This window comes from Rhinoderma darwinii, chromosome 11 (genome assembly GCF_050947455.1).
Source record: "Rhinoderma darwinii isolate aRhiDar2 chromosome 11, aRhiDar2.hap1, whole genome shotgun sequence".
Lineage (NCBI taxonomy): Eukaryota > Metazoa > Chordata > Amphibia > Anura > Rhinodermatidae > Rhinoderma > Rhinoderma darwinii.
Window position 1 is genome coordinate 91,964,839 of NC_134697.1, and position 25,019 is coordinate 91,989,857.

At 47.4% G+C, this 25,019-nt stretch overlaps 2 protein-coding genes and 1 long non-coding RNA gene across 3 annotated transcripts in view; 1 reads left to right on the forward strand and 2 right to left on the reverse strand.

Moving 5' to 3' along the window:
* LOC142663390 (uncharacterized) overlaps nt 1–25,019 on the reverse strand; it is a 221,122-nt gene that overhangs the window by 129,803 nt on the left and 66,300 nt on the right. The gene's annotated exons all lie outside the window — the stretch shown is intronic.
* On the forward strand, nt 19,042–19,701 carry LOC142663359 (histone H1.01-like). Its single transcript, XM_075841964.1, has one exon. The coding sequence runs from the start codon at nt 19,042–19,044 to the stop codon at nt 19,699–19,701; it is 660 nt and encodes a 219-aa protein (XP_075698079.1).
* Nucleotides 23,937–24,329, reverse strand: LOC142663366 (histone H2A type 1). The gene has a single exon (XM_075841973.1). It carries the CDS (start codon nt 24,327–24,329, stop codon nt 23,937–23,939), a length of 393 nt encoding a protein of 130 aa, XP_075698088.1.

The following is a 25,019-nucleotide window of genomic DNA, read 5'->3' on the forward strand; positions in this document are numbered from 1 at the left end:
GCCGGTAATATGAAGGAGCAGGGACGTAATGCCGGTAATACGAGGAACAAGGACATAATGCCTGTAAGATGAGGGTACAGGGACATATTACCGGCATTTTGTTCCTGTACCCTTCTTCAGGGGACATAATGCCAGTAATATGAGGGAACAGGGACATTATGCCTGTAATATGAGGGAACAGGGACATAATGTTGGTAATATAAAGGAACAGGGACATAATGCCGCTAATATGAAGGAACAGGGACATAATGCTGGTAAGATGAGGGAACAGGGACATAATGCCGGTAATATGAAGGAACAGGATCATAATGCCTGTAATATGAAGGAACAGGGACATAATGCCGCTAATATGAAGGAACAAGGACATAATGCCGGTAAGATGAGGGAACAGGGACATAATGCCTGTAATATGAAGGAACAGGGTCAAAATGCCTGTAGAATGAGGGAACAAGGACATAATGCCTATAGTATGAAGAAACAGGGACATAATGCCGGTAATATGAGGGAACAGGGACATAATGCCGGTAATATAAAGGAACAGGGACATAATACCGGTAAGATGAGGTAACAGGGACATAATGCCGGTAATATGAAGGAATAGGGACATAATGCCGGTAATATGAAGGAACAGGGACATAAAGCCGGTAATATGAAGGAACAGGGACATAATGCCGGTAATATGAAGGAACAAGGACATAATGCCTGTAATATGAATGAACAGGGACATAATGCCGGTAATATGAAGGAACAAGGAGATAATGCCTGTCATATGAAGGAACAGGGACATAATGCCTGTAATATGAAGGAACAGGGACATAATGTCGGTAATATGAAGGAACATAGTCATAATTCCGGTAATATGAAGGCACAGGGACAAAATGCCTGTAATATGAAGGAACAGGGACATAATGGCGGTAATATGAAGGAACAGGGACATAATGCCGGTAATATGGAGGAACAGGGACGTAATGCCGATAACATGAGGGAACAGGGACATAATGCCTGTAAGATGAGGGAAAAGGGACATAATGTCTGTAATATGAGGGTACATGGACATAATGCCTGTAATATGAAGGAACAAGGACATAATGGCAGTAATATGAAGGAACCGGGACATAATGCCGGTAAGATGAGGGAAAATGGACATTATGCCTGTAATATGAAGGAACAGGGTCAAAATGCCTATAAAATGGGACATAATACCTATAATATGAAGGAACAGGGACATAATGCCTGTAGAATGAGGGAACAAGGACATAATGCCTATAGTATGAAGGAACAGGGACATAATGCCGGTAATATGAAGGAACAGGGACATAAAGCCGGTAATATGAAGGAACAGGGACATAATGCCGGTAATATGAAGGAACAAGGACATAATGCCTGTAATATGAAGGAACAGGGACATAATGCCGGTAATATGAAGGAACAAGGAGATAATGCCTGTCATATGAAGGAACAGGGAAATAATGCCTGTAATATGAAGGAACAGGGACATAATGTCGGTAATATGAAGGAGCATAGTCATAATTCTGGTAATATGAAGGCACAGGGACAAAATGCCTGTAATATGAAGGAACAGGGACATAATGCCGGTAATATGAAGGCAAAAGGAGATAATGCCTGTAATATGAAGGAACAGGGACGTAATGACGGCAATATGAAGGAACAGGGACATAATGTCGGTAATATGGAGGAACAGGGACGTAATGCCAGTAACATGAGGGAACAGCGACATAATGCCGGTAATATGAGGGAACATGGACATAATGCCGGTAATATGAAGGAACAGGGACATAATGCCGGTAATATGAAGGAAAAAGGACATAATGCCCGTAATATGAAGGAACAGGGACAAAATGCCTGTAATATGAAGGAACAGGGACATAATGCTGGTAATATGAAGGAACAGGGACATAATGCTGGTAATATGAAGGAACAGGGACATAATGCCGGTAATATGAAGGAGCAGGGACGTAATGCCGGTAATACGAGGAACAAGGACATAATGCATGTAAGATGAGGGTACAGGGACATATTACCGGCATTTTGTTCCTGCACCCTTCTTCAGGGATCATAATGCCAGTAATATGAGGGAACAGGGACATAATGTCTGTAATATAAAGGAACAGGGACATAATGCCGCTAATATGAAGGAACAGGGACATAATGCTGGTAAGATGAGGGAACAGGGACATAATGCCGGTAATATGAAGGAACAGGATCATAATGCCTGTAATATGAAGGAACAGGGACATAATGCTGCTAATATGAAGGAACAAGAACATAATGTCGGTAATATGAAGGAACAGGGACATAATGCCGGTAAGATGAGGGAACAGGGACATAATGCCTTTAATATGAAGGAACAGGGACATAATGCCTGTAATATGAGGGAACAGGGACATAATGCCTATAATATGAAGGAACAGGGACATAATGCCTGTAATATGAAGGAACAGGGTCAAAATGCCTGTAGAATGAGGGAACAAGGACATAATGCCTATAGTATGAAGGAACAGGGACATAATGCCGGTAATATGAGGGAACAGGAACATAATGCCGGTAATATGAAGGAACAGGGACATAATACCGGTAAGATGAGGTAACAGGGACATAATGCCGGTAATATGAAGGAATAGGGACATAATGCCGGTAATATGAAGGAACAGGGACATAATGCCTGTAATATGAAGGAACAAGGACATAATGCCAGTAATATGAAGGAACAGGGACATAATGCCGGTAAGATGAGGGAACCTGGACATAATGCCGGTAAGATGAGGGAAAATGGACATTATGCCTGTAATATGAAGGAACAGGGACATAATGCCTGTAATATGAGGGAACAGGGACATAATGCCTGTAATATGAAGGAACAGGGTCAAAATGCCTGTAGAATGAGGGAACAAGGACATAATGCCTATAGTATGAAGGAACAGGGACATAATGCCGGTAATATAAAGGAACAGGAACATAATGCCGGTAATATGAAGGAACAGGGACATAATACCGGTAAGATGAGGTAACAGGGACATAATGCCGGTAATATGAAGGAATAGGGACATAATGCCGGTAATATGAAGGAACAGGGACATAAAGCCAGTAATATGAAGGAACAGGGACATAATGCCGGTAATATGAAGGAACAAGGACATAATGCCTGTAATATGAAGGAACAGGGACATAATGCCGGTAATATGAAGGAACAGGGAGATAATGCCTGTCATATGAAGGAACAGGGACATAATGCCTGTAATATGAAGGAACAGGGACATAATGCCTGTAATATGAAGGAACAGGGACATAATGTCGGTAATATGAAGGAACATAGTCATAATTCCGGTAATATGAAGGCACAGGGACAAAATGCCTGTAATATGAAGGAACAGGGACATAATGGCGGTAATATGAAGGAACAGGGACATAAAGCCGGTAATATGAAGGAACAGGGACATAATGCCGGTAATATGGAGGAACAGGGACGTAATGCCGGTAACATGAGGGGACAGGGACATAATGCCTGTAAGATGAGGGAAAAGGGACATAATGTCTGTAATATGAGGGTACATGGACATAATGTCGGTAATATGAAGGAACAGGGACATAATGCCGGTAATATGAAGGAACAGGGACATAATGCCGGTAAGATGAGGGAACAGGGACATCATGCCTGTAATATGAAGGAACAGGGTCAAAATGCCTGTAAAATGAGGGAACAGGGACATAATACCTATAATATGAAGAAACAGGGACATAATGCCTGTAATATGAGGGAACAGGGACATAATGCCTATAGTATGAAGAAACAGGGACATAATGCCGGTAATATGAGGGTACAGGGACATAATACCGGTAAGATGAGGTAACAGGGACATAATGCCGGTAATATGAAGGAATAGGGACATAATGCCGGTAATATGAAGGAACAGGGACATAATGCCGGTAATATGAAGGAACAGGAACATAATGCCGGTAATATGAAGGAACAGGGACATAATACCGGTAAGATGAGGTAACAGGGACATAATGCCGGTAATATGAAGGAATAGGGACATAATGCCGGTAAGATGAGGGAACTGGGACATCATGCCTGTAATATGAAGGAACAGGGTCAAAATGCCTGTAAAATGAGGGAACAGGGACATAATACCTATAATATGAAGTAACAGGGACATAATGCCTGTAATATGAGGGAACAGGGACATAATGCCTGTAATATGAAGGAACAGGAACATAATGCCTATAGTATGAAGGAACAGGGACATAATGCCGGTAATATGAGGGTACAGGGACATAATACCGGTAAGATGAGGTAACAGGGACATAATGCCGGTAATATGAAGGAACATGGACATAAAGCCGGTAATATGAAGGAACAGGGACATAATGCCGGTAATATGAAGGAACAAGGACATAATGCCTGTAATATGAAAGAAAAGGGACATAATGCCGGTAATATGAAGGAACAAGGAGATAATGCCTGTAATATGAAGGAACAGGGACATCATTCCTGTAATATGAAGGAACAGGGACATAATGCTGGTAATATGAAGGAACAGGGACATAATGCCTGTAATATGAAGGAACAGGGACATAATGCCGATAATATGAAGGAACAGGGACATAATGCCGATAATATGAAGGAACAGGGACATAATGCCGATAATATGAAGGAACAGGGAAATAATGCCGATAATATGAAGGAACAGGGACATAATGCCGATAATATGAAGGAACAGGGACATAATGCAGATAATATGAAGGAACAGGGACATAATGCAGATAATATGAAGGAATAGGCAAATAATGCCGATAATATGAAGGAACAGGGACATAATGCCGATAATATGAAGGAACAGGGAAATAATGCTGGTAATATGAAGGAACAGGGACATAATGCCGGTAATATGAAGGAACAGGGACATAATGCCTGTAAGATGAGGGATCAGGGACAAAATGCCGGTAAGATGAGGGAACAGGGACAAAATGCCGGTAAGATGAGGGAAAAGGGACGAAATGCAGATAATATGAAGGAACAGGGACATAATGCCGATAATATGAAGGAACAGGGACGTAATGCCGATAATATGAAGGAACAGGGACGTAATGCCGATAATATGAAGGAACAGGGGCGTAATGCCGGTTCAAATGAGGGAACAGGGACCTAATGCCGGTAAGATAAGGGAATAGGGACATAATGCCGGTAAGATGAGGGAACAGGGACTTAATGCCGGTTATATGAAGGAACAGGGACATAATGCCGGTAATATGAAGGAATAGGGACGCAATTCTGGTAATATGACGGAACAGGGACGTAATGCCGATAATATTAAGAAATAGGGACCTAATGCCGGTAATATGAAGGAACAGGGACGTAATACCGGTAATATGAAGGAATAGGGACATAATTCCGGTAATATGGAGGAACAGTGACGTAATCCCGGTAAGATGAGAGAACAGGGACATAATGCCTGTAAGATGAGGGAACAGGGACAAAATGCCGGTAAGATGAGGGAACAGTGACAAAATGACGGTAAGGTGAGGGAAAAGGGACGTAATGCAGATAATATGAAGGAACAGGGACATAATGCCGATAATATGAAGGAACAGGGACGTAATGCCGATAATATGAAGGAGCAGGGACGTAATGCCGGTAATATGAAGAAACAGGGACATAAAGCCGGTAATATGAAAGAACAAGGACATAATGCCTGTAATATGAAGGAACAGGGACAAAATGCCTGTAATATGAGGAAACAGGGACATAATGCTGGTAATATGAAGGAACAGGGACATAATGCCGGTAATATGAAGGAATAGGGACGCAATTCTGGTAATATGAAGAAACAGGGACGTAGTGCCGATAATATGAAGGAGCAGGGATGTAATGCCGGTAATATGAGGGAACAGGGACATAATGCCTGTAAGATGAGGGAACAGGGACATATTACCGGCATTATGTCCCTGTACCCTCCTTCAGTGGACATAATGGCAGTAATATGAAGGAACAGGAAAATAATGCCGGTAATATGAAGGAAAAGGGACATAATGCCGGTAATATGAAGGTACAGGGACGTAATGCCGATAATTTTAAGAAATAGGGACCTAATGCCGGTAATATGAAGGAACAGTGACGTAATCCCGGTAAGATGAAGGAACAGGGACATAATTCCGGTAAGATGATGGAACAGGCACATAATGCCGGTTCAGATGAGGGAATAGGGACATAATGCCGGTAATATGAAGGAACAGGGACATAATGCCGGTAATATGAAGGAACAGTGACGTAATGCCGGTAAGATAAGGGAACAGGGACATAATGCCCTTAATATGAAAGAACAGGGACATAATGCCTGTAATATGAAGGAACAGGGACATAATGCCGATAATATGAAGGAACAGGGACATAATGCCGGTAATAAGAAGGAACAGGGACATAATGTCGGTAAAATGAGAGAACAGGGACATAATGCCGTTAATATGAAGGAACAGGGACATAATGCCTGTAATATGAAGGAACAGGGACATAATGCCTGTAATATGAAGGAACAGGGACATAATGCCGGTAATATGAAGGAACAGGGACATAATGCCGGTAATATGAAAGTACAAGTAGAAGCGGGAAAAGAGCGGCCGGTATTGTAAAATGAGCTTGCAATTCAAAATCTGAGTTAAGCCAATCAACGGGAGGGGGAGGGATTGGTAATGTGAATTTACTGAAAGAAACGCACTGAAAGTGACATGTATAAGGGTATGTTCACACGGCCTATTTACGGACGTAAACCGGGCGTTTTTGCCCCGAATTACGCCCGAAAATAGCGCTTCAATAGCGCTGACAAACATCTGCCCATTGAAAGCAATGGGCAGACGTTTGTCTGTTCACACGAGGCGTATATTTACGCGCCGCTGTCAAATGACGGCGCGTAAATAGACGCCCGCGTAGAAGAAGTGACCTGTCACTTCTTTGGCCGTAATTAGAGCCGTTATTCATTGACTCCAATGAATAGCAGCGCTAATTACGGCCGTAATTGACGCGGCGTTCAAGCGCCTGCACATGCCGGTACGGCTGAAATTACGGGGATGTTTTCAGGCTGAAACATCCCCGTAATTTCAGCCGTTACGGACCCCCGCCGTGTGAACATACCCTTACAGATGACACGTTAGTCCAAACAGTCTCCAACGTGTCGGCATGAAGCCCTGGAACAGACTCCAGTGAGTCCTTTGCTCTGATGTGCTTGTGGATCGTCTTAGGTTTCCACAAGTCGGGCTTAAGACCCTCCAGTTGATGCTCCCTCACAAACCGGACGACATCTCCGTAGAACCAGGGAGCGTGCCAGTTGTAAGGGAAGGAGCTGTCCCACTTGTCCCAGCCAAAACCTCGCCAGAGGGGAAGGAGGAAGTAGCGGGACATGGCCTTGCCCGCAGAGCCGTTTGCTGTCCTCAGAGTCCTACGAACACAGTCACATACAAAAGCGATCCGCAGCAGAGTGGGAATGTCGGGTATACCCTTCCCACCTTTGCGGGGCTCCTTGTACATAACAGTCCGCTTTACTCTGTCCATTTTCGAGCCCCAGATGAAGCGAAACACAGTCCTGGTAATGGCCCTCGAGACGGTGGCAAGAGGGGGCCATGCCTGTGCAGTGTATTGTAGCACAGGCAAGACTTTGTTACGCAGGACCATTGCTTTGCCCTCAATAGTGAGTTGTCTGAGGCTCCACAGTCCGATCCTTTGGTTGACTTTGGCCAAGCGTTCTTCCCACGACTTTAGGGCTGCACCTTCCTTACCGAACCAGACTCCCAGAATTTTGATGAAGTCCGGCTTGATAGTAAACGGGAAGGAGGCAGGAGAAGGCAGGTACCACTTTCCGAAGAGCATGGCTTCCGACTTCCCGCAGTTGACTTTTGCCCCTGAAGCGCGTCCGAACTCCTCGCAGGTCTGGACGAGTGCAGTCACCGAACTCTGGTCAGCGCAGAAGACGGTCACGTCGTCCATGTACAGCGAGCATTTGACCTCGAAGTGTCCTGGACCTGGTGCGGTGATCCCTCTGATCTCTCCATTCTGCCGGATAGCCTCTGCGAAGAGCTCTATAACACAAACAAAAAGGAGAGGTGAAAGAGGACAGCCTTGTCTAACCCCCGACGATACAGGAAAGGGGTCAGTCTTCCAGCCGTTCACCAGCACCGAGCTGTAAATGTCGCAATACATCAGGTTAACATACAAACAGAACAACCTGCCAAGCCGCAGCCTACGCAGAGCCTTACCCATGAATTCGTGAGAGACCCGGTCAAAAGCCTTCTCCTGATCCAGACTGACCAGGGCCGCGTGTGTACGGCGGCTTTGCATGTAGTGCACCGTGTCCCTCACCAGGGCAAGACTGTCGGCCACCCTACGGCCAGGAATGCCGCAGGTTTGGTCCGATCCGATGATCTGTCCGATGACAACCTTCAGTCTGTTGGTCAATACTTTGGCGAGGATCTTGTAGTCCACGTTCAGGAGAGAGATGGGACGCCAGTTTTTCAGGTCACATCTCTCCCCCTTCCGCTTATACAAGATCGTGATCATGCCTTCTCTCAAGGACGGTGGCATTCTACCCTCCACCACCATCTCCTCATAGAGCTCCAGCAGGTCCGGACAGATCAAGTCCCCCAGCGCTACATAGAGCTCTGCTGGGAGACCATCACTGCCCGGGGTCCTGCCGGGTCTGAAGGATTTAGCGGCAGAGAGCAGTTCCTCCACCGTCAGGGGTACATCCATAGCCTCCGTACCTGCAGGATCAAGATGATTAGTGATACCTGACAGGAATTTATCGGCGGCTTCGGGGTCAGTGGTTTTCCGGGAGTAGAGGCTTCGGTAGTAGTCTGTGACGACTCCCATCACCTCCTTCTTCCCAGAATGCATGTTTCCGGTCTCATCTCGGAGTTCCTTCAGGGGCGTGTGGCCGGCATGGAGTTTCCTGAAAAAGAACGAGTTACATTTCTCACCCTTCTCCAGGTTCTCCACCTTGGAACGAAAGACAATTCGTTTGGATTCCTCCTCAAAGTGCCTTTTCAGGCCCTTTTTGGCTTCCTCCAGCTCCTTCCTGACGTCCCAGCCGCATTGAAGGAGGTCTTGCAGGGATCGCAGCTGACGCTGCATCTCTCTGAAGTCTCTCTTCCTCTCACACGCCTGTTGATGACTTTTTGCCTGAAAGAAACAACGAAATTCAACTTTAACATATTCCCACCAGTCACAGGTTTTGTCAAAGAAAACTTTATCATTCCTCCAAACAATATAGGCGTCTCTAAGTTCCGCCAGTACCTCCTCTCTTTCCAGCAGGGCACAATTCAGCTTCCAGGAGCCAGGGCCGGGAGGAAAACCGTGGCCGATGGCACCCTGGAAGAGAATGGCCCTGTGGTCAGAGAAGAAGCAGGGGACCATGGAGTGCCCATGCTGCTTGACTGCCCGGGAGGTGAACACAAAGTCAATCCGAGAACTAAGTGAGCCATCGGGTCGGCTCCATGAATAGTTCACAGACTCAGGCATGATAACACACTGCGATCTGCTGTCAACTGAGATAATGGAATGCTTTACCCTCCCACCGCTGCTGTATTTATACACGGGCTATGCAAATGAGCAACGCTGCCTGACCGCTGTTCTACTGGAAGAGCAAGTCATGTGACCTGTGGAATCGTCATAAGCCACTCCCAGTGCAGCTAATTGGTGGTTCCCACGAGTCTGTTCTCTGTTGGTGGATTTAAATCTATCCGATCACAGGAGCTGGTGAGCGGTGCAGTAGTTAACTACTGCCTCGGGTAGATGGTGGCGCAGTCCTCATTGATGCACTAACTATACTGTACAGAACACATTAATAGTACAACTACTCCAGTGATTCGTGTTCACGATCTACAACTTGCCCCCGACTACATAGTGTCTTAAATTCTATCTTCCAGTCTCAAGAGCTTTGTCACAATTCGGTCCCCCTGAAGTATAACCACCATCATCCCAGGTGTTTAGGCTAAGATTCCATCCCCGCGTCATGTACGGATAAGAGCAGTTCCTAAACTACAAAGGAGAAGTCCTACGAGGGGTCTGCGGCAATGCTTTATATACACAGGAGACGCTATTAGGGTAACAAACCCTTCCTCTCAAGGACTCTTATTGCTTCTAATTCTGCCCTGGTGTACACCACCAACTAAATGTGAACAAATGAGAAAGGGAGGGGAAGAGAAGGGCAAGAAGCGCACGGATCAAAGGATCTCTCGAATTAAGAAAAATTATCGATCAATAAAACAACGAGCTTAGAGGTATATTCTACCTAACAGGGAAGGGGAGAACGGTCCCTATGTAGAGAACACCCCATTTAATGAACAAATCCCATTCAGCATTGTGACTTATCGTAGATGAAAGGGAATAAAAGGGAAAGGTACATAAATCAAATATCAAAAGTGGGGGCATAAAGGGGACAAACTGGGCTGTAATGTTCGTCTCCCTCAAGTACCGCACTATTGGAGCTCTGATATTAGATGTTACTTCTGAATAGAGCTGCATCAATTTGTCCTTTTCATTCTCTGAATGCGTCTCAGTAAATGTTACTCTGCAGCAACTTCATGCGTTATTGGGATGAGGGGAGTCCTAAGTATAGACAACGAACAGTGTTAGTACGAAGTAGAAATAGGTGCATTCTGTTTCCTGTCATTGTATTGCCAGCAGCTCGATTATACATTTGTAGCAATGAGAGCAGCTTGGAAAACACGGCCCCTCCAACATTGGGTTTTGCTCTTGTAAAATGCCGTATCAGCTGCATCAGTTTCTCCTTTTTCATTCATTGAATGCGTCTCACTAAATGTTGCTCTGCAAGAAACTGCACGCGTTACTGTAATAAAGTGAGTCCTATATAGGGACCGCAGACAGATTCATTATTAGTACTAGAGGTTAACAGATTTATTGCCAGCAGCCTTATTAATCCCAGCCGTCCGGCAGAATGAGATACGGGCCGAGCCGATACTTGTGTCCTTGGTCCCAGTAACAGATTTATTGTTTGTTGTAAGAATCTGGTAACATTAGTAGCAGTGACAGCAGCTAAGAAAACACTGGCCCTCTCTCCAAGGATTGCGGAAAGCACGTTGCCCAGCAGCAAGCTGGACGCCGAAGAAGCAACACCGCAAGTCAGCTGTTTGATCCACTGCTCGTGCGCTTATACAGCGCTATGAGCAACTGAGCGGATATTCAGCGGTGTTTCTGCCACTCCTGTACGTGTAGGCATCGGCACAAACGGCGTCCGGCAGCGCCGCTACGAGGATGTGTTTTCCTGCCTGAGTACCTTACTGCTATACTTGCTGGCGAGTGATCCTCTTTCCCTTCAGATTAACACTCCCTGGTCTAAGACCCAATTCAGTCAGCTGCTTCTAGGACGCTATTAGGGGACACACTGCAGTCCACATATCTGGCTCCTCACTGGAATACCGACGTGATACTGAAGCCCCTACCCCCGTGTATATAGAAGTAGAAGATCACTGCCTGTAATAAGAAGGAACAGGTACAAAATGCCTGTAATATTAAGGAACAGGGACATAATGCCTGTAAGATGAAGGAACAGGGTCATAATGGCTGTAAGATGAAGGAACAGGGACATAATGCCGGTAATATGAAGGAATACGGACGTAATTCCGGTAAGATGAGGGAGCAGGGACATAATGCCGTTAATATGAAGGGACAGGGACATAATGCCTGTAAGATGAGGGAACAGGGACATAATGCCGGTAATATGAAGGAACAGGGACATAATGCCTGTAATAAGAAGGAACAGGTACAAAATGCCTGTAATATAAAGGAACAGGGACATAATGCCTGTAAGATGAAGGAACAAGGACATAATGCCGGTAATATGAAGGAACAGGGGCATAATGCCTGTAAGATGAGGGAACAGGGACATAATGCCTGTAATATGAAGGAACAGGGACGTAATGCCGATAATATGAAGGAATAGGGACATAATGCCTGTAAGATGAGGGAACAGGGACATAATGCCGGTAAGATGAGGGAACAGGGACATAATGCCGGTAATATGAAGGGACACGGATATAATGCCTGCAATATGAAGGAACAAGGACATAATGCCTGTAATATGAAGGAACAGGGACATAATGCCTGTAAGATGAGGGAACAGGGACATAATGCCGGTAATATGAGGGAACAGAGACATTATGCCGTGTCCCTGTCTCCTGACCGCCTCTTGGTAATCGGCTGTCCGTGACTCATGTCCGTCTCTCTGCACTTGGCTGTTCCTGTCTCCTGACCCACTCTCTGCCCTCGGCTGTCCCTGGCTCCTGACCGTCTCTCTGCACTCGGCTATCCCTGGCTCCGGACGGTCTCTCTGCACTCGACTGTCCCTGGCTCCTGATCGTCTCTCTATACTCGGCTTTCCATGACTCCTGACAGTCTCTCTATACTCGGCTTTCCCTGACTCCTGACCATCTCTCTATACTTGGCTGTCCCTGGCTCCTGACCGTCTCTCTGCACTCGGCTGTCCCTGGCTTCTGACCGTCTCTCTGTTTCCGGCTGTCCCTGTCTGCTGACCGTCTCTCTGCACTCGGCTGTCCCTGGCTCCTGACGGTCTCTCTGCACTCGACTGTCCCTGGCTCCTGATCGTCTCTCTATGCTCGGCTTTCCCTGACTCCTGACAGTCTCTCTATACTCGGCTGTCCCTGACTCCTGACCATCTCTCTATACTTGGCTGTCCCTGGCTCCTGACCGTCTCTCTGCACTCGGCTGTCCCGGACTCCTGACCGTTTCTCTGCACTTGGCTGTCCCAGGCTCCTGACCGTCTGTCTATACTCGGCTGTCCCTGACTCCTGATCGTCTCTCTATACTCGGCTGTCCCGGACTCCTGACCGTTTCTCTGCACTTGGCTGTCCCAGGCTCCTGACCGTCTCTCTATACTCGGCTGTCCCTGACTCCTGACAGTCTCTCTGCAGTCGGCTATCCCTGTCTCCTGACCGTCTCTCTGCACTTGACTGTCCCTGGCTCCTGACCGTCTCTCTGCACTCGGCTGTCCCTGACTCCTGACCGTCTCTCTGCACTCGGCTGTCCCGGACTCCTGACCGTCTCTCTGCACTCGGCTGTCCCGGACTCCTGACCGTTTCTCTGCACTTGGCTGTCCCAGGCTCCTGACCGTGTCTCTATACTCGACTGTCCCTGACTCCTGACAGTCTCTCTGCACTCGGCTGTCCCTGGCTTCTGACCGTCTCTCTGTTTCCGGCTGTCCCTGACTCCTGACAGTCTCTCTATACTCGGCTGTCCCCGACTCCTGACCATCTCTCTGCACTCGGCTGTCCCTGGCTTCTGACCGTCTCTCTGCACTCGGCTGTCCCTGGCTCATGACCGTCTCTCTGCACTCGGCAGTCCCTGTCTCCTGACCGTCTCTCTGCACTCGGCTGTCCCTGGCTACTGACCGTCTCTCTGCACTCGGCTGTCCCAGGCTACTGACCGTCTCTCTGATTCCGGCTGTCCCTGTCCTGTACTGTATGTGCTGGGACTTGGTTTCTTGTAATACATGTGGAGCGTACTCTAATGTCTTGTCTGTTACAGTACACTAGAATGTGTTCCATCTGTAATACATCAATACGTATGTGCTGGGTTTTATTTATACAGGTGAAGTAGAATCTGGTGTCTATTCTGTGCGGGTTTATTGTATTACATGTGAATCAAACTATAGTTGCTTGTCTTTTCCGGATTATTATAATACAGGTGGAGCAGACTATAGCTTCTTGTCTGTGCCGGGTAATTGTATTGCAGGTGAAGTAGACTATAGTTGCTAGTCTGTTCCGGGTTATTGTAATACAGGTGGAGCAGACTATAGCTTCTTGTCTGTGCCGGGTTATTGTATTACAGGTGGAGCAGACTATAGCTTCTTGTCTGTGCCGGGATATTGTATTACAGGTGAAGTAGACTAGAGTTGCTAGTCTGTTCCGGGTTATTGTATTACAGGGGGAGCAGACTATAGTTGCTAGTCTGTTCTGGGTTATTGTAATACAGGTGGAGCAGACTATAGTTGCTAGTCTGTTCTGGGTTATTGTAATACAAACTTTGTTGTTTCTTTTTTTTGGTGCAAGGTTATTGTAGCCGCAAACTCTAGTGTGTTTAGTCGTTATTGTAATTGCCTGGTTATTGGAGGAGCAGTCTCTGGTTTCTTCTACACACTGTAATAGAATAGGGACATAATGCGGTAATAGGAGTGAACAGGGACATAATGCCGGTAATAAGTAGGAACAGGGACATAATGCCGGTAAGATGAGTGAATAGGGACAAAATGCCGTTAAGATGAGGGAACAAGGACATAATGCCGGTAATATGAAGGAACAAGGACATAATGCCTGTAATATGAAGGAACAAGGACATAATGCCGGTAATTTGAAGAAATAGGGACGTAATTCCGGTAATATGAAGGAGCAGGGACGTAATGCCGGTAATATGAGGGAACAGGGACATAATGTCTGTAATATGAGGGAACAGGGACAAAAAGCCGGTAATATGAAGGAACAGGGACATGTCCCTGTTTCCTCATCTTACAGGCATTATATCCCTGTTCCTTCATATTACCGGGTTTATGTCCCTGTTCCCTCATATTACAGACATTATATTACCGGCATTATGTCCCAGTACCCTCCTAGAGGGGATATAATGCCAGGAATATGAGGGAACAGGGACATTATGCCGGTAATATGAGGGAACAGGGACATAATGCCGTTATTATGAAGGAACAGGGACATCATGCCTGTAAGATGAGGGAACAGGGAGATAATGCCTATAATATGAAGGAACAGGGACATAATGCCGGTAATATGATGGAACAGGGACATAATACCTGTAATATGAAGGAACAGGGACATAATGCCTGTAATATGAAGGAACAGGGACATAATGCCTTTTAATATGAAGGAACAGGGACATAATGCCTGTTATATGAAGGAACAGGGAGGTAATGCCGATAATATGAAGGGACAGGGGTATAATGCCGGTAAGATGAGGGAACAGGGACATTATGTCCTTGTACTTTCATATTACCGGCATGATGTCGGTAAGATGAAGGAACAGGGACATAATGCCGGTAAGATGAGGGAACAGGGACATAATGCCGGTAAGATGAGGGAACAGTGACGTAATGCCGATAATATGAAGAAACCGGGACGTAATGCCGGTCGAAGTAACAGGGACGTAATGCCGATAATATGAAGGAACAGGGACATAATGCCGGTAAGATGAAAGAACAGGCACATAATTTCGGTTCAGATGAGGGAACAGGGACATAATGTCGGTAAGATGAAGTAACAGGGACATAATGCCTGTAATATGAAGGAACAAGGACATAATACCGGTAATATGAAAGAACAATGACATAATGCCGGTAATATGAAGGAACAGGGACAAAATGCCTGTAATATGAAGGAACAGGGACATAATGTTGGTAATATGAGGGAACAGGGACTTAAAGCCGGTAATATGAAGGAACAGGGACATATCCCTGTTTCCTCATCTTACAGCATTATATCCTTGTTCCTTCATATAACCGGCTTTATGTCCCTGTTCCTTCATATTACAGGCATTTTGTCCCTGCACCTTCATATTACCGGCATTATGTCCATTTTCCCTCCTACATATGGCATAATGCCTGTAATATGAGGGAAAAGGGACATAAAGCCTGTAATATGAAGGAATAGTGACGTAATGCCCGTAATATGAAGGAACAGGGACATAATGCCTGTAATATGAAGGAACAGGGATATAATGCTGCTAATATGAAGGAACAGGGACGTAACGCCAATAATATGAAGGGACAGGGACATAATGCTCGAAGATGAGAGAACAGGGACATATTACCGGCATTATGTCCCTGTGCCCTCCTACACTGGACATAATGCCAGTAATATGACGGGACAGGGACATTATGCCGGTAATATGAGAGGACATTGACATAATGCCTGTAATATGAACAAACAGGGACATGAAGCCTGTAATATGAAGGATCAGGGACGTAATGCCTGTAATATGAAGGAACAGGGATATAATGCTGCTAATATGAAGGAACAGGGACGTAACGCCAATAATATGAAGGGACAGGGACATAATGCTCGAAGATGAGAGAACAGGGACATATTACCGGCATTATGTCCCTGTGCCCTCCTACACTGGACATAATGCCAGTAATATGACGGGACAGGGACATTATGCCGGTAATATGAGAGGACATTGACATAATGCCTGTAATATGAACAAACAGGGACATGAAGCCTGTAATATGAAGGATCAGGGACGTAATGCCTGTTATATGAAGGATCAGGGACGTAATGCCTGTTATATGAAGGATCAGGGAGGTAATGCCGGTAAAATGAGGGAACAGGGACATAATGCCGGTAATATGAAAGTACAAGGACATAATGTCGGTAAGATGAAGGAACAGGGACATAATGCCGGTAAGATGAGGGAACAGGGACAAAATGCCGGTAAGATGAGGGAACAGGGACGTAATGCCGATAATATAAAGGAGGCGGGACGTAATGTCGGTAATATGAAGAAACAGGGACGTAATGCCGGTAATATGAAGGAACCCGGGACGTAATGCCAATATTATGAAGGAATAAAGATATAATGCCGGTAAGATGAAGGAACAGACACATAATGCCGGTTCAGATGAGGGAACAGGGACATAATGCCTGTAATATGAAGGAACAAGGACATAATACCGGTAACATGAAAGAACAAGGACATAATGCCAGTAATATGAAGGAACAGGGACAAAATGCCTGTAATATGAAGGAACAGGGACATAATGCCGGTAATATGAAGGAACAGGGACATATTGCCGGTAATATGAAGGAACAGGGAAATAATGCCGGTAATTAGAAGGAACAGGGAGATAATGGCAGTAAGATGAGGGAACAGGGACATAATACCGGTAACATGAAAGAACAAGGACATAATGCCGGTAATATGAAGGAACAGGGACAAAATGGCTGTAATATGAAGGAACAGGGACATAATGCCGGTAATATGAAGGAACAGGGACATAATGCCGGTAATATGAAGGAACAGGGAAATAATGCCGGTAATTAGAAGGAACAGGGAGATATTGGCAGTAAGATGAGGGAACAGGGACATAATGTCTGTAAAATGAGGAAGCAGGGACATAAAGCTGGTAATATGAAGGAACAGGGACATAATGCCTGTAAGATGAGGAAACAGGGACATATTACCGGCATTATGTCCCTGTACCCTCCTAAAGGGGACATAATGCCAGTAATATGAGGGAACAGGGACATTATGCCGGTACTATGAGTGAACAGGGACATAATGCCGGTATTATGAAGGAACAGGGACATAATGCCGGTATTATGAAGGAACAGGGACGTCATGCCTGTAAGATGAGGGAACAGGGACATAATGCCTGTAATATGAGGGAACAGGGACATAAAGCCTGTAATATGAAGGAACAGGGACATGAAGCCTGTAATATAATAATAATAATAATAATAATAATCTTTATTTATATAGCGCCAACATATTACGCAGCACTTTACAATTTAGAGGGAACATGAAACAAACAATATCAGACATTACATAGTGACAAAGTTCATTTACAATTCAAATCTGGGGAGTGAGGACCCTGCTCGCAAGAGCTTACAATCTATGAGGAAGTAAAGGAGACACAAAGTGTAACAGTGTTTGTTCTGTACAATGGTCCGGCCATTTTTATACACATGCGGTGGTAACATAAAGCTGCATGAGCCGGTCACCAGCCAGTATCCGTGTATGACAGACATGAAGAGAAGGAGTGTGAGGGAATCTTATTCTGATGACTAATCTAAAAAGAGGGCCATGGAAAGGAGTCAGATTAGGGAATGTTATAGGATCAGGGACATAATGCCTGTAATATGAGGGAACAGGGACATAATGCCTGGTAGATGAGGGAACAGGGACATAAAGCCGGTAATATGAAGGAACAGGGACATAATGCCTCGAAGATGAGGGAACAGGGACATATTACCGGCATTGTGTCCCTGTACCCTCCTGCAGGGGACATAATGGCCGTAATATGAGGGGACAGGGACAATACTACGGTGTCTTGTCTTTTGCCGGCTTAATGTAGTACGAGAGGAACACACAGTGTCTGTTCCCTCCTCTGTGCTAGGTTATAGTTATACAGGTGGAGAAGTCTCTAGTGTCCTGTCTGTGTCCGGGTAATGTACTGCTGGAGGAGCTGGTTTTGGGGTCTGGCCTGTGTCAGGTTAGTTCAGTAAAGGAGGAGCAGACTTGTGCCTTTTATGTGCTGGGAAGTTGTAATACAGGTGGAGCAGACGCTGGTGTCTTGCCTGTGACGACTTATTGTAATATAAGTAGAGCAAACTCTGGTGTTTCCTCTGTGCTGGGTTATTGTAACACAGGTGGAGCAGTTTCTGGTGTCTCCTCTGTGCCAAGTTACAGTAAGACAGGCGGAAGACACTCCGACATCTTGTCTGTGCCGGGTTACCCTTCTGGGCTCTCTGCAGCTCCAGGTCGCCCCCGCATCGGACAATCAGCTTCCCGCACGTTAGACATTGTGGTAAAGGACCCTGTGATAGTGACAAGTGCCGGGAATAGAGGGAACGAGCTCCCGCAAACACATTTATCTTGTCCGATCACAGCGACGTGCAGATCGTCAGAACTATGGCAGAGATCCCGGGGCCTCCACCCGGCTCCTTCCCAGCATCTCTGCCAGTGAAGGCTAGAAATGAGTAGGGGGAATGTCAGGGAGGGGGAAGTCACGTAGAGAGCCCGCTCGCCCGGCCGCTTCTAGTCGGTAAAGGGCTCTTATCCCGGGCAGGGAAGCACAAGGGGAGAGCGGAGCTTCACTCCTGTCAGATGAGGAAAGGGAGGACATGTGATCAGTGTCAGCCAATAGACGCTCAGGACAATCGCAGCCAATCACCGAGCAGCCGCTGTACATATAAGAGGCGCCCCCCATCTCTGTTCTCAGTGTTTTTCCCTCGCAGAATAATTGTTTTAGTGGATTCCCGTGTTATACGATGGCAGAGACCGCACCAGCCGCCGCTGTCCCTCCCACCGAGCCGGCCGCCAAATCCAAGAAGCAGCCGAAAAAACCTGCAGCAGGGGGCGCCAAGAAAACCAAAAAACCCTCCGGTCCCAGCGTGTCCGAGCTCATCGTGAAAGCCGTGTCCGCCTCCAAAGAGCGCAGTGGGGTGTCTCTGGCCGCCCTGAAGAAGGCTCTGGCTGCTGGAGGATACGATGTAGACAAGAACAACAGCCGCCTGAAGATGGCGCTCAAGACTCTGGTGACCAAGGAAACCCTGCTCCAGGTGAAAGGCAGCGGCGCCTCCGGCTCCTTCAAGCTGAACAAGAAGCAGCTGGAGACTAAGGACAAGGCGGCCAAGAAGAAGCCGGCGGCTGCTGCCAAATCCCCGAAGAAGACTCCGGCCAAGAGGCCTGCCGCTGCCAAGAAGGTGGCGAAGAGCCCCAAAAAGCCAAAACCTGCCCCCAAGAAAATAACAAAGAAGGCGGCCAAGCCCAAAGCTGCCAAGAGTCCGGCTAAGAAAGCTGCCAAGAGTCCGGCTAAGAAAGCTGCCAAGAGTCCGGCTAAGAAAGCTGCCAAGAGTCCGGCTAAGAAAGCTGCCAAGAGTCCGGCTAAGAAGGCGTCTAAGTCCAGGAAGACCGTGACGAAGAAATAACCGAGAGCCGCCCGCTACTTGTCCCACAAAGGCTCTTTTCAGAGCCACCACCTTCTCCCCGGCAGAGCTGTATGATCACTGGCCGCTATTTCCTCCGGTACAGACAGCAGCGCGATCCTGAGATAAAGGAGGCGCTATCATCGCGTGTGCACGGAGGAGCTTCATGTCCCTGTTACTCTATGACAAGTGTCATTTCTGGTCATCTGCGCTGGACGCCATAGCTGCTGTATCCGGACCTCCACAGTGTCCGTCCCGTCACTATGGTGTAACATCCAGGCAGAGTTTATCAGGTCACAGTCCACCAGGTGTAATGTGTGAATAAGGACCGGGGCAGCAATAGACTTGTAGCTTACAGCACAGGATCCACGTGAAGGAGGCCGATGGATTACACTCTCTCCGGTGTAAATAGAGCACAATGTCCCCTGCTCCTCATTACACGTGGTGGATGGTGACCCTTATATGCTGCCTCTGGATGTGGGGCACAGTGTCCTGTGTAAGGATGGGGTGGGGGATTGTCCCTTTGTGTAATCTATAAAACCACTGCAGCGGCGGATGATGGGGAAGTAGTCTCTTATATAACGCTGTGTACGTGATCTGCGGACATGGAAATACAGTGAGCTGTTACTGATGATAACTAATTCGCAGAGAGCTGGAGAAATGATCTTATTAATGCCCCCTGCTGTACAAGCTGGGTCTGGACATCATGTAAACCGGTGTCCGCATCTTCGGAACGGTGATTGGTCGCAAATATCACATTTGCTTTGTCGGTCGCATATTTTTTTTATGAAGAAGCCAATAGAATGTAGGGGTGTGCCTTTCATGGACCAATGAGGACACGCTCAAGTGTATAAATACTCTGCTCTTGCCTCTCCTCATATCAGTCTACTAGTGTGCACGTTGATATAGAGCTATGGCCAGAACAAAGCAGACTGCGCGAAAATCCACCGGCGGGAAAGCGCCCCGCAAGCAGCTGGCTACTAAAGCTGCACGGAAGAGCGCTCCCGCTACCGGCGGAGTGAAGAAGCCTCATCGTTACCGCCCTGGCACAGTCGCTCTCCGTGAAATCCGCCGCTACCAGAAGTCCACCGAGCTTCTTATCCGTAAGCTGCCCTTCCAGCGCCTGGTGAGAGAGATCGCTCAGGACTTCAAGACCGATCTGCGCTTCCAGAGCTCAGCAGTCATGGCTCTGCAGGAGGCCAGCGAGGCTTATCTGGTCGGACTGTTTGAGGATACCAACCTGTGCGCCATCCACGCCAAGAGGGTCACCATCATGCCCAAAGACATTCAACTGGCCCGCAGGATTCGTGGGGAGAGGGCTTAGGGCTGAACCCGGCACCGACTACAACACAAAGGCTCTTTTCAGAGCCACCAAATCCTCCCTCAAACGAGCTGAATCCTTTTCCTCCGTTAATTCTACCGCGACTCTCCCGCTGGCTTCTCGGTGCTCTGCTATTAATATGTGGAGGTGCCATGTTAACCCTTTCAGTGCTTAGTTAGCGCCATTTACACTATAACCAGTCCCCGTCTCTAGCACTCACGTTATCCGGCCCTTTCAGCAGTCCTGTCATGTGTTATGCCGGATGTCTGCGCTGTATTCATCACCTCCCTCTCCGGCTGTATCGCAGTGATAACCCGCCCCACTCCTCACTGATGACTGCACATCGCTCTTCCGATAATAACCTCCGCTGCTGCTGCGAGGAATGACGCCGTTATGTGCGGCTAATGATCCACCGCTGACCAGTGTGTGCGGAGTCCTTGTTCCCTACTCCTTGTAAAGGCAAACCAGGCGCAGCGTGTAGGGTGGGGGAGCAGGTATCCTCCGCCCGGTGTGAACACAAGCGCAGGGGAATTCTACTCTTATTCTGTGAGGTCATGATCATCGGGTGTAGTCCTGGTCACCGTTGTAAATCAGAGATCTAAACGCATTAACACTGCCCGAGTCTTCTCCTCCCTATTCATTCTATAAAACCGTTGTGGTGCTGGTGGCCGGAGGGGTGATCTGCGGGCACACAAATCCTGAACCTGACGGCAGATAACGAGCAGCCGCCATACTAATCCAAGACGTCACGCTTGTTCCTTGTTTTCTTAACATTACTCTTTAGATTTGGGGCAGATAGAGATTACACAGCAGTCGCGCTATAAGCGGGAAAAGAGCGGCCGGTATTGTAAAATGAACGTGAAATTCAAAATCTGAGTTAAGCCAATCAAAGGGAGGGGGAGGGATTGGTAATGTGAATTTACTGAAAGAAACGCCCCGATAGTGACATGAATAACAGTTCTCTCTCTGGTCCACCCAAGGTCTATATAAAGACGCACCCCGCGGTTCTCGGTATAATATTTCTCTTCAGCTCCAGCTGACAGGATGTCTGGTCGCGGTAAAGGAGGAAAAGGACTCGGAAAGGGCGGTGCTAAGCGGCATAGGAAGGTGCTCCGTGATAACATCCAGGGCATCACCAAGCCTGCAATCCGCCGTCTAGCTCGCAGGGGAGGCGTCAAACGCATCTCCGGTCTCATCTATGAAGAGACTCGCGGCGTCCTGAAGGTTTTCCTGGAGAACGTCATCCGTGACGCCGTCACCTACACCGAGCACGCTAAGAGGAAGACCGTCACCGCTATGGACGTGGTGTACGCGCTCAAACGCCAGGGCCGCACTCTCTACGGCTTCGGAGGTTAATTCCGCTCCTGCTCAGCTCCATCTTACACAACACAAAGGCTCTTCTCAGAGCCGCCACATCCTCTATAGATCAGCTATGATGTCTGCTGGTGACCGCTCGTGTATCATCTGAGCAGTGACCTTCTACTTCTATATACACGGGGGTAGGGGCTTCAGTATCACGTCCGTCTTCCAGTGAGGTGCCGGATATGTGGACCGCAGTGTGTCCCCTAATAACGTCCTAGAAGCAGCTGACTGAATTGGGTCTTAGACCAGGGAATGTTAATCTGAAGGGAAAGAGTACCTTAGTGCTATACTTGCTGGCGAGTGATCCTCCGGCAGGAAAACACATCCTCGTAGCGGCGCTGCCGGACGCCGTTTGTGCCGATGCCTGCACGTACAGGAGTGGCAGAAACACCGCTGAATATCCGCTCAGTTGCTCATAGCGCTGTATAAGCGCCCGAGCAGTGGATCAAACAGCTGACTTGCGGTGTTGCTTCTTCGGCGTCCAGCTTGCTGCTGGGCAACGTGCTTTCCGCAATCCTTGGAGAGAGGGCCAGTGTTTTCTTAGCTGCTGTCACTGCTACTAATGTTACCAGATTCTCACAACAAACAATAAATCTGTTACTGGGACCAACTTTGACACAAGTATCGGCTCGGCTCGTATCTCATTCTGCCGGACGGCTGGGATTAATAAGGCTGCTGGCAATAAATCTGTTAACCTCTAGTACTAATAATGAATCTGTCTGCTGTCCCTATATAGGACTCACTTTATTACAGTAACGCGTGCAGTTTCTTGCAGAGCAGCATTTAGTGAGACGCATTCAATGAATGAAAAAGGACAAACTGATGCAGCTGATACGGCATTTTTCAAGAGCAAAACCCAATGTTGGAGGGGCCGTGTTTTCCAAGCTGCTCTCATTGCTACAAATGTTACGAGATTTTCAAAACAAACTACCAATTTGCAGCACCAAGTTCCACATAAGTATGGACTTGCATTGTCTTGTATGTCACTTTGCCAGACTGCTGGTATAATCGCGCTGCTGGCAATACAATGACAGGAAACAGAATGCACCTATTTCTACTTCGTACTAACACTGTGCGTTGTCTATACTTAGGACTCACCTCATCCCACTAACGCATGAAGTTGCTGCAGAGTAACATTTACTGAGACGCATTCGAAGAATCCAGTGAGACTGGAAGATATAATTTAAGATACTATGTAGTCGGGGGCGGGTTGTAGATCGTGAACATGAATCACTGGAGTAGTTGTACTATTAATGTGTTCTGTACAGTATAGTTAGTGCACCAATGAGGACAGCGCCACCATCTGCACGAGGCAGTAGTGAATGTGTAGGTCATGAGTAACGCAGTTCTACACCCACCCACCCACCCTACGGCTTCCTCTTCAATGTTTATCCCCGCGGTATATGAATTCATATGGGTAGATCTCTGTACAAGCAGAGCCACTTATCTGGCGCAGAACGTTTACATATCGGAGATCAGCGGTGAGCTCTGTTCTAAGGACCATGTGGGCGGCTCTTAAAAGAGCCTTTGTGGTTAAATGTGGGATAAGCGGCGCTCACTTGCTCTTGGCGCTTTTGCTGCTCTCGGTCTTCTTGGGCAGCAGAACGGCCTGGATGTTGGGCAGGACGCCTCCCTGAGCGATGGTCACACCACCCAGCAGCTTGTTGAGCTCCTCGTCATTGCGCACGGCCAGCTGCAGGTGACGGGGGATGATTCGGGTCTTCTTGTTGTCCCGGGCGGCATTTCCGGCCAGTTCCAGGATCTCAGCGGTCAGATATTCCAGCACAGCGGCCAGGTAGACCGGAGCGCCGGCGCCGACCCTCTCAGCGTAGTTACCCTTGCGGAGAAGTCTGTGCACACGACCGACAGGGAACTGAAGTCCTGCCCGGGATGAGCGGGTCTTGGCTTTAGCCCGCACTTTGCCTCCTTGCTTTCCTCTTCCAGACATGTCTATTATCTGATCAGATCTAACGGCTGCGCTCCCACCGTCACTTCTTATACCCGGATGGAGCAGAGAGCTTCTTCTCTGATTGGCCGCATCTAAAACTGATATTCAACGACAGACACTGTAGCCAATGAGGAAGTAGAATATTTCTATAGACTCGCAGATAACACCACGCCCCCTCCTCTGTCTCTACCAATAGGAACATCTCCCGCCTGAACTTGAATGGAGCAGGAATAAAGCAGCAGCGGCGGATTCTTCTCATTAGGCGCCAAGTAATGTGCCCCGTCCCTGCAGGAAGGACCCAAAGGCTCTTCTAAGAGCCCCCACCAAGTCTACAACAAAGCTGCCGCCTCCATCTTGTGCTTATTCGTGCACATGTCTTTATTCCCGCTGGTCTCCCATGTCTGGAAGAGTCGTTCAGTCCGTGCAGCCGCTCCTTCATGCTGCAGGATATGGAGGGACATTCCCGGGTGTGATAGCGCAGAGCTGCTGCTGCATTAGGGGCTTATCTGCGGGCTGCACGGGCTGATTCTTCTCTATCCAACGATACCGTGAAACGCACAATTCCAACGTCCGCTACCAATCTCCAGTATAAAGGTGGTGACGTACAAACATGTAACACGTCTTTATTACATCCGTATCGTTCCCGAATTACCGGCATTATGTCCCTGTTCCCTCATATAACTGGCATTA

Coding starts and splice junctions, on each gene's coding strand:
- LOC142663359 (XM_075841964.1), top strand. CDS start 19,042: ATGGCAGAGACCGCACCAGCCGCCGCTGTCCCTCCCACCGAGCCGGCC.
- LOC142663366 (XM_075841973.1), bottom strand. CDS start 24,329: ATGTCTGGAAGAGGAAAGCAAGGAGGCAAAGTGCGGGCTAAAGCCAAG.